Below are 11,115 nucleotides of genomic sequence, written 5' to 3'. Positions count from 1 at the left end.
GGACTGATCTCCTTTAGGATGGACTGGTTGGATCTCCTTGCAGTCCAAGGGACTCTCAAGAGTCTTCTCCAACACCACAGTTCAAAAGCATCAATTCTTCGGCGCTCAGCTTTCTTTATAGTCCAACTCACATCCATACATGACCACAGGAAAAACCATAGCCTTGACTAGACGGACCTTTGTTGGCAAAGTAATGTCTCTGCTTTTTAATATGCTGTCTAGGTTGGTCATAACTTTCCTTCCAAGGAGTAAGCGTCTTTTAATTTCATGGCTGCAATCACCATCTGCAGTGATTTTGGAGCCCAGAAAAATTAAGTCAGACACTGTTTACTGTTTCCTCATCTATTTGCCATAAAGTCATGCGACCAGATGCTATGATCTTAGTTTTCTGAATGTTGAGCTTTAAACATATACATGTTTGGGTAATTTTAGCTTTCAAATTCTCTAGAACTTTATTTTTGTTTCACTATGTAGTTAATTTCTAAGAAATACTGAAATATACTACTTTTAGATTTTTCAAATTTTCTCTCCTTTTTTGTTTACAATTTTGCTTGTTTATACAATGCATAAAGCATTATCATTATAGTGGATTCTTTCTGAATTGCAACAGTTCAGTCAGTAGAAAGCATTATTTTTGCCTTGTATACCAGTTTGTCAGAAATTGATATCTCCTTTATTTTTCTTGTATATCTATGTCTGGCTCTTTACTGTCAACATTTTTACACTTGTTTTGCTTGTGCTTTTTAATTAAAAAAAAAAAAAACTGATAACCTTCAGATAGTCTTAACTGTTTCTGTATTGACCAAGAAAATTAACTCATTCACATTTATGCTCTTGATTTACATATTTGATTTTATTTCTACCATCTTATTTAGTTCTAATCATTTTTCTTATTCCCTTGCCTCCTTTCCCCTTTCTGTTTTTGCTAGGTTAATGGATCAATTATTTAATTGGATATGGGGTGGAGGTGAGGGCCTCTGGTACATTGGATAAGTTAAATTTATCAAATCTTTAAAATGTTTTTTATATAAACCCCAAAGTTAACATATACATAGCATCTTTTCCAAATAAGAGAAAACCTCTGGTTTACTTGCAATTTGGTTTTTCCTCACATCCCTCCTGCATTCTTTAAGATAGGAGATGTAGGGCTTTGCTATTCCAAGCTGTCTTTACTTTTACACTATGCCTCTTAAACGTTTTGAATTCCTACTTTATATATACATGGTTTAGTCACTAAGTCATGTCCAACTCTTGCGACCCCATGGACTGTAGCCTGCCAGGTTCCTCTGTCCATGGAATTTCTCAGGCAAGAATACTGAAGTAGGTTGCCATTTCTTCAGGGGATCATCCCAACCCAGGGATCGAACTGATGTCTCTTGCATTGCAGATGGTCTCCTGCATTGCAGGCAGATTTTTTACCTCTGAGCCACCAGGGATGCCCAACATTAAAACTAAAGCAGCATTATCTGTGATTATTTAAAGTTGAAAATGTAGTTTTCTGTTTTATTTTACTAACAGTTGTAACTTTTCTATCAAAAAAGACTCTAATAAACAAATAAAAAGGATTCTAATTTCTCTGAAATGATTTAAGATAGTACTGTTCTAAGGTAAAGTCAGGCTTCCCTGGTGGCTCAGATGGTAAAGAATCTGCCTGCAACACGCGAGACTTGGGTTCGATCCCTGGGTTGGGAAGATCCCCTGGAGAAGGGCATGGCAACCCACTCCAGTATTCTTTCCTGGATCATCCCCTTGGACCAAGGAGCCTGATGGGGTACAGTCCATGGGGTTGCAAACAGTTGGACATGACTGAGTGACTAAGCACAGGGTAAAGTCAGATATTTTGAGAAATACTGATGTTCTTCACTGAAAGAGTTCAAATACATTAAGATTACTTCTTGGTAAAGGCAGTTCATCATCAGACTAATCAGATTAATTGAAATTAAAAATACTCCCTTAACATTCTTTTACTACTCTGCTAATGTATGTATCCAAGGCTTTTCCATTATGGGCATAGATTAATAGATGATCCAGAAAACCTTTTAAGATCTTTTACATCCTGTTTTCACTACTGCTTAATAGTATCCCTCTGCCCATGGGGATTCTCCAGGCAAGAATACTGGCGTGGGTTGCCATGCCCTCCTCTAGGGGATCTTCCCAACCCAGGGATTGAACCCAGGTCTCTGGCTTGCAGGCAGATTCTTTACCATCTGAGCCACCAGGGAAGCCACACTTAATAGTGTACCTTAGTTTTATTCCAAATATATCATTGTATATAAGTGAAAGATAGAAAGGAAAAAAGAAAGAAATGACAAGTCCCAGTGAGGAAACCATTTCAGTTTAATACCCTATTTCTGTGTGCTAGTTACCTCTTCGGGCTTCTTGCAGAGCCACCCAGCCTGGACGATGCAGGGAAGATGCTGAATGAGACCGTGGTGGTGAACAGCCCCGTGCAGCTGGAGTGTAAGGCAGCTGGAACTCCCTCACCTGGTCTGTTTGTTTTCGGACTCTGTAACTTACCAATGTTTTAAGATTTCTGTGAATTGCTAAATCTGTTTATGAGGATACTATAGTAATTGCTAATGAAGAAAATATTATAGAATACATTTCAAATGTAAAACACTGATTAGGATATCATTTGGTGGATGATATTTTTGAGTTTTCATTGCTTTTAGCTCCATGAAATAATTTACCTATTTAAATAATGGATATGTGAATAATTGCCTTACTGTCCTTACTGTGGCCACAAAACCCACAAAGTCATTGTATATACATTTATGCTGAAAATATACTTTTAATCTAGTCTAAGTTGATTATGAATCATTCATTTGATGAGACTGTTATTGTATTGATTCTCATCATTGGTAAGTTATTCATATGAATCGATAATAATATAAAATCTTTGAGGCTAATAGTGTGTTTGATTTTGATTAGAAGTCTAAACAAAATTTTTGTAGATGAGAGGCATATATTCTACATGAGAAGAAATAGAATTGATTGAAAGTTTGCTCTCAAACAAATATTGATACATTAGAGAAAATGTAAAGAATATCATTTTTACAAATTCACTTCAAGGCACTTATATTGGCCTGACTGTTCCTATTTTTCTAATGTTTACCTCCTTCCTCCTAAAAATCAACCTTAAATATTTAAACATTAAACTAGAGTGATAAGCGTAAGAATAAAGCAGTTGTTACTATTGTAGTTAACCTCTAATTCAGTGTGTATTTTGAGTTTTTTAATTTATTTTTTATTGAAGGATAATTTTTTTAAAGAAACATTTAAATAGATGGGCTTCTCTTTTCTCTTCTCCTTGCAGCTATTACATGGTACAAAGATAATCGTCCACTATCAGATTCCAGTAGTGTGACTTTCTTGAACAGAGGACAGATCATCAATATTGAAAGTGCCCAGATCACAGATGCTGGCATATATAAATGTGTGGCCATCAACTCAGCTGGAGCAACCGAGCTGTTTTACAGTCTGCAGGTCCATGGTTAGTACCACTACTTGATTGATCCAGGGTAAAGCAGCATTCAAAACGCTCAAGTGCATCTAGAAAATTCTAGTGTTGATATTTAACAGAGTGTGTTATTGTCATCTTTATTTAAGGATGCAGTGTTCTAAAACTGATAAGTGTTTACATTTTTGATTCCTATTAAATGCTCTGTTTTCACACGCTATTGGACTTGTTTGCTTTAGATGAATTGTTCAGAATAGTCATCAACTGTCTTATCAGCTAATGACAGTAGCCCTGTTTGTCAATATTGTCTATCAGAATCATAGGTTCAGGAAATGTTTTCAAGTTGTTTTCTCTAATAGTGCTTTTAAGAGGAGTTCGTAGTTAACGTACTAGCGTGGATACAGTGGAGGGAAACACGCGTACACACACAAACCTGGAAGGCAAGAAATAAGAAATATAAAACACATTACTATGGACAGAACACATAGTTGTTATTATTCTGAGATGAAATATTCTGCGATGTTAGCATGCCTTACTTCTGTTTACTTTTTTGTTCCTTTCCAGTGCCCCCATCAATTTTTGGCAGCAATAACATGGTGGCAGTGGTGGTTAATAACCTGGTGAGGTTAGAGTGTGAAGCCAGAGGTATCCCAGCCCCAAGTCTGACCTGGCTGAAAGATGGGAGCCCCGTCACGAGTTTCGTTAATGGGATACAGGTACTCCATGTCATTTCTTAAGGCAGATCTACCATCTCACTATCAGTCCGTGAAGTCTAAACAAATAAAAGGGACTTGCAGAGCAAGGATTCACAAATGTTATCCAAAAATGTACATATATACATCTATGAATATGGACACACAACTGGGATTTCTAGACAGTTCATTAAAAGCTCAGTATGTCTAAGAGTTCCCTTGTCTCATATATAATTCTGTATTTTGACTATTGTTTTAGGTACATCTGCTTCCCTATTCCCACTGTCTGGTATCACCATAAGAGATACTCTACACAAAGAAATGTTTATCAATGACAGAAGCAGGAATTTCCTGGTAGAAGTTATATTTAAATTTCTGAAAATAATAATGAATCAGAGAACCATCTAGAGTGTAGTCACTTCTACTAAAACATCATATCAAGAAAAATGGAAAAAGACAACATTATGAGATATGAAATTTGAGTCTGAGAACAAAATTTAAGTACTTTGCACTGACTCAAAATTTGAGATACAAAAAGATATATATCCCATTTAAAGTGTACTTTAATCTTGTTTTGCCTTGAAGAAGGCATAGTTATTCCACCGTTCTGTTTCTTGAGCTTTTCTTGAAAATCCTTTGCTTGCAGAATTTGGAATCATAGACTCTCCAGAGTCAGTGTCAGTATTTTTGAGATACAGCTATGTCAATGGAATAAAAGGGCTATGAGTGTGACTAATTAATTTGATTGATATTACAGTGTTAATTTTAACTTCTTAATTGTTCTCCCAAGGAAAAATTAGGAGGAGGATTGACTCCTCTTATTCCCACTTCTTATCTTTCTCCCCTGGTGGCTTTCTCTCTTTCTGTAGTAAGCATAGATAAAGTTGAATCTTCACTTGACCCTGTTATGTGGGGGGTTGTTTTCAGTGATTATTGCCAGCTTTGGTTCTATTCTCTGTCTTCCTCCATGGAGAAAATGAGGAGATTGAATGATGCTTGCCCTCTTTAAAATATCCAGGTAGAAATCCTTCTAGAGGCAAATGTTCGATTGATTAAACTCAGAAAATAATTTAAAAAGTATGTTTACGCCTCCCCTTCTCAGGAGCCACGTTGGTTATTTAGTGGTCTGTTCTCTGATAGGTTCTGTCTGGGGGCCGCATCCTAGCATTGACCAGCGCACAGATCAGTGATACCGGGAGATACACCTGCGTGGCAGTAAATGCTGCCGGGGAGAAACAAAGGGACATTGACCTCAGAGTATATGGTGAGACATTTTAATAATTCTTTCTGCTCTGAAATAGCTGTGTTTAAGTCCTGAGATCTTTGACACAGTTGAGAGTTTTTGACAATGGAGAGCTATGAACAATGGAAATGAAGTTATAAGATTAACAGAATCAGTTTCACCCTTTCTGCCTCATATTTGACTTTGACTGATTTTCCCTTTTTGAACTTCTGAGAATGAAAATGCATACAAAGATATGATCTTCTCACTAAAGCAAGCTCCTCTTCAAGTAGCTCTCTTGATCAATTCTATTTGAAGCCTAGATTTTCTTACCTTTTGATTATATGTACAATCAGCATATTTTATAGTTAATACTGTGTCTATGAATTAAAGGATTATTTGGGAAGCAAAAGTTGAATATAAATTAGGCAAAATTCAAGTCTTTTTCCTACCTGTGATGCAGCTGTAATATACAAAAGGAAAGGTCTGATTCCATCACACCAAGAAGCCCCCAAGATGAAATTGCGATCTCATTGGCCTCCATTCATAGATTACACTTGTCATTTCACATTTTCGTATACCTTTGCATTTAGGACTTTTTCAGGTTGTTTTTTTCTTTTTAGTGTCTCATTTGCATTACATTTTTGCTTCCTGGAATAATGGATTTGTTTCTTCTGTGGCCCTCAAAGAGTATCTGTTTAATGCAGGCCTTTTCTTCTAGGTCCTACTTCAGTTCCAAAGAATTCACTCCTTTTAAAATACATATTTAAAAATGTATTATTTTTTTAACCTCCAGGCCATGTGAATTGATGTGCCTTTTTGAATTTGCCAAAAACAGTCATCACAAATATCTTTGACTTTGACTTAATAAGTCTTAATTTTTTAATTAAAAGGCCCCTCGTGACAACATAGATACCATACATATCTAATTAAGCTAAAAAACCCCAGTTGGCCTCAGTAAATCACCCATGACTTGTGTGCATCCCCCACTTTCGTTGCTTCTGCAGTTGACGTGTGTGGGTATTCAGCCTCCAGGTTTGTTGGTGCTCTGTGTCTGAGATAACAGAGATTCCAAAATGCCCAATCTCAAGAAATCTAACTCCTTCCCTTAATGGGTCACGTTTATCCTTTATGAAGAATTGGAATGTTTCCAGTCTACACTGTTTTTAGAGGATGATTCATCAGTTTAAGTTTGTAACACAATAGCTCCTTCAGTCATGAGCAAGCCTAGCCCAGGATTGCCGTTGGTATTCACTAGGTTTTAGTCAACACTGAAAATCTGGCCTTGGCTTTTTCCATTTCTGCATTGATTCATGTCAAAAGTGGACCTGAGAGGTGATAGAGAGTTGATGTTTTCCAGGAGTTATGAAGATGTGCATGACTATTCTTTAAGATTTTGTTAAGATACTCTCATACAAGTTTTTTAGTCCAAAAACCAGACTCTTCCCTCTGTAGTAAAAGTCAAGAGGCTAGCTAACATGTACATGTGTTTGAAAATGTGTGTGTTTAGTAGCTTGCTATGCTTATATATTTCGTGTTAAAGAAGTGCCAAATTAAACAATTTTAATTTGAAATTAGCCTCCAATCTATCCTCTACTATTTATATTATGCCCCTGCACGATATTCCTAAGTTTGTGGTATTAACCTTGGTGATCTTGGGTTGGTTTGTTGCTCATGGCCAAAGATAAGTTCAGATTCACATGATAGAGTATAGGGGTGTAAAAGGAGCACATACTGGATAAAATAGCTATCCCTACAGTTACAAGAATAGTTCATTTAACTGTTTCTCCTTGGTATAAATTTGGAGGCTGCTTTACTGTGTTCTGAAGTGCTGAAACAAGAGAATTGAGTTTTTAAATGATTTGGATTCCTGCAGTACCTTTTCTTTAAACTGAAGCTCAGAGAGCTTTCTTAGCACTCACACATTCCCCAGCATCTCCACAAGCATAACCCCATGGCAATTCTGACTTGATAACTTATGTGTCACAGGCATAATGCACGGGATGAGAAACAGGCCCAATATGCCCTTCCTAAGCCACATGACTGCAAAGCAGAATAGGGATATCATCTAAGAAACCCAGGAATCTAAAGGGTGGAAGCTTTTTCTCTTCCCAGACTAAACAAGAAGTTGGAAATGAAAGACAGGGCAGAAAAAAATAGATGGGCTTTAGTAATATATATCCTCAACTATAATTAGATTTGCTTTAATTTATCTTAAGAAACAAATACTCTCTTGTTTTTAGATTTTTCCTCTCAATGTTAAAAACTTGTTTTCCTTTGGAGCTTGACTCACTCACTTAGCTGTAAGAAAAGTAATTAAAGGAAAACTATTTGGAAATTAGGATTCTGCTCTCTTGAATTATTTCCGACATTTCTGTCTACAAGCAGTCCTAAAGAATCCATGCTCTTTTATAAAGTCTACAAGTAATCTAAGGTAAACATGTTTCACATAGTCAGGAGGCTTCTCTTGTGGCTGAGCTGGTAAACAATCCACCTGCAATGCTGGAGACCTGGGTTCAATCCCTGGGTTGGGAAGGTCCCCTGGAGGAGGCAAAGGCTACCCACTACAGTATTCTGGCCTAGAGAATTCCATGGACTGTATGGACTCCAGTATCCTGGCCTGGAGAATGGCATGGGCTTGCAAAGAGTCAGACACGACTGAGCAACTTTCACTCACATAGTCATGGTACCTTTTTATCCAGAGACCAGACTTTTCCTGAAGTTATTTCCAAGCTATGAAATATGCTGTTCTATTTAGGACTCTTTATGCAAAGCCTGGTGAGGATATATTTTTTTGCATAATAGAAGATGGCACTCATGCTCATTTTGCTGAGATTATAGAAGTTTTCATCTCAGACTAGTTGCATATCTTTTTCTGTTGTCTCACATGTGAAAAATAATCCCACTCTTTTCTGTCACCGTAGATAAATTTAAGCTGATGGAGAGCCAGTATCTGTGTGTGCTATTAAATTTAGCAGAATGGACATCACAGATCTCTGCCCAAATGCTCCACTGGTCTGTTCCAACCATTGTGCATGAAATTTCTTTTGTTAGCATCAATTCCTTTGGGTTTAGCACAAGTCCTGCATCCAGAAACGGCATAAGAAAGTACCCTCTAGTTTGTATGCTTTTTCCTGTGTAGCAGAGAAATCTCCTGGTTACAGAAAAACTTGTTACTAGCTAAAATCCACAGAAAAAACGTTACTAGCTAAAGCCCATTGTCATTTTGCCACACGCAGCCGTGTCGAGTCAGAAGCAATGGCTAACGGGCTGTTAAAATGTTCTTTACCACAAGCACCTCATTCCTCCCAATGCATTTGGAAAAATCCTTTAGGATTCATTTCAGCAAAACTTTGCCTTTCTTGTAAAAACAATAACAAAAAACTACAAATATGGTATGTTTTTTACAATCCTAAATAGTTATAGAATTCAGTGAGAAATGGCCGGGGAAATTCCCCTTTGTGCTTTTTTGGAGTCGCCCTTTAATAACAGACCTGATTTCAGTATTAGTTCATGTTTTTGAATTATTATAAATACAGGCCTGAAAGAGGCCCTGAGAACTTATGAAGCCCACCCTCTCATTCTTGGCAGGGCTGTACCTAGACCATCTAAGACAAATGATTGTTTACTCTACTTTTTAATATACCCAAGGGAAGGCGATTCCTTAAACTCCTCCAAGAACATATTTCAGCATCTGACAAGACTTATAGCCAGGGAATTCTCATTTTAATCTCATTAAAATTTCAACTCATTTCTTCTTTTTATGTAGCTGTGTGCTGTGCAGCTGGTCACTGATTTAGTTATCCCACATGGTCTGTATTCCATAGAATCATGTTATTTCACATAAGGTCTTATCTGTCACCCATCTTATATTTTGCACGCTGAGAGGTGGACAGGATGATCCCTTTCAACTCGATTTTTATTTTGCCTCTATGTGTATGAAATTTATTTTATTTTGCAACAAAATATATAGATAAGCATCAAAAATATATTTGCTTTTAATTCATTGTTATTTCCAAAATATTTCATGAGTGATTTAATACTTTGAAAATCTTAAGGGGTGACTTCGAGTTCAAGAAGTTTCTTAAATGGGCACTTTGTGAAAACTTCCAGTTCTAAAACTTTTTTGCACGAAAAGTTAGTGAAAAACTATTTTTGTTCCACAGGAACACATTAATCAGTGATTTATGAACACTTGATTCTGAACCAAGTGATGCAAAGAGGGTATGCTAGAATTACTGTGATCCTACATCTTAAAAGGACTAATAAAGTTATTCAGTATATGTCCTGATGATTAATAAAGATAAGCAGTGTGCTGGCCTCTTTTATCCTGAGGGAAAACCCATCTTTCACTTAGTTGCACCAAATATTATGGGAGAAGAACAGAACGTCTCTGTCCTCATTAGCCAAGCTGTGGAGTTACTATGTCAAAGTGATGCTATTCCCCCACCGACTCTGACCTGGTTAAAAGATGGCCACCCCTTGCTGAAGAAACCAGGTCTCAGTGTTACTGAAAATGGGAGTGTGCTAAAGGTAAGGCTACGGATTCATTTACTTCTTCTTGTTTCTAAGATCATCACTTTAGTATTACCCCTGTCAAAATAGTACACTATTAAACTTTACAAGTATCCTACTAAATTTATCCTCTAAAATTCTAGGAACTCTTTTGAGGTTTGTGATATTTTTTCTAATTTATGCCTACTAAGATTTAAATATTTAAATATCAATTGTATTTGAAGGCAGAAGCCATTCAAAAAATGCTTCTAGCCAAATATGATAGAAACATTCTAAGGAGTGCATCATTTCGGTCATCCAACCAATCAGCGAATCCCCATTCTAGGTGCTCTGCACAGGGATGCAATGAAGAATGACACATTTATGCAAAATTTTCCAATTCTATATAAATATATTCTATATACATACATATACAATTATTTCCAATTTTATATAATATATGAAAATCTAGCAGCTTAATTGAAAAATGCAGCTAAGTGGTATAAGGCTCTAAGTTACTTACCCAGTGGATGATACAGACAGTACATTTGGGAAAGATAGCGAAAAGTAAGGTTATGGTTGCCTAGAATAGTCTTAGATGGCTATTTGGCTTTCTATGGGTAGATGGGACAGAAGACCTGATTATGAAGAGCAAGTAAACTCATGATACTGAAACAATGTAACAAACTGAATTTTGGAAAGAATGTTCACAAGGCTGATTTGAGTGAAATAAGAACTAACATGGAAAGTCAGCCTAAGGAATTAGGATTCAGGAAGCTAACAGGCCACTGGAATGTTTATAAAATCCTCATAATAACCCTATGTAGAATTGAGAGAGTGGCTAAGTAATCTGCCCACAGTTACTAAGTGGCAGAAATGGGATTTGGATATAGAAGTATAACTTCAGAATCCATGCTGCTAACCACTATGCCACATGGCTTCTTGGTAAAAGAAAGTTATCACTGTCAAACAAAGAATCTTGAAAAGTGAATGAAAATTGTGGCATGAAGGGAAGCTTCCACAAGTAGAAGTATAAGAGAGAGTGGGAGGGAGCGTGAATGTGTGTATCAGAGGCAAGAGAATGGAGTCTTTCAAAATTACAGTCCTGAAATGATGGAGCTGGTAAGGCTGGAAAGGTCAGAGTCACTGATGGAGGAAGTAAGGTAAGTCAGTTGAGTTACAGAGGGAAAATAAAGGCAAAAAGTGCTGCCGTTTCTCAGAAGTAGAGTTCTAGAAAGCAGCTAGAG

General features: G+C 36.8%; 1 protein-coding gene across 3 annotated transcripts in view; it reads left to right on the top strand.

Moving 5' to 3' along the window:
• Positions 1-11,115, top strand: part of HMCN1 (hemicentin 1) — a 541,857-nt gene that overhangs the window by 343,371 nt on the left and 187,371 nt on the right. For all 3 annotated transcript variants that reach the window (XM_010853073.1, XM_010853072.1, XM_010853074.1), the window contains exons 37-41: positions 2,386-2,487; positions 3,317-3,493; positions 4,025-4,176; positions 5,293-5,416; positions 9,732-9,907. In XM_010853073.1, coding sequence (XP_010851375.1) covers positions 2,386-2,487; positions 3,317-3,493; positions 4,025-4,176; positions 5,293-5,416; positions 9,732-9,907 — 731 coding nt within the window. The remainder of the gene's footprint in view (positions 1-2,385; positions 2,488-3,316; positions 3,494-4,024; positions 4,177-5,292; positions 5,417-9,731; positions 9,908-11,115) is intronic.

Source organism: Bison bison, unplaced genomic scaffold (assembly GCF_000754665.1).
Source record: "Bison bison bison isolate TAMUID 2011002044 unplaced genomic scaffold, Bison_UMD1.0 scf7180017864322, whole genome shotgun sequence".
In the NCBI taxonomy this organism is placed as follows: Eukaryota; Metazoa; Chordata; class Mammalia; order Artiodactyla; family Bovidae; genus Bison; species Bison bison.
This window is presented reverse-complemented; position numbering and strand designations above follow the sequence as displayed.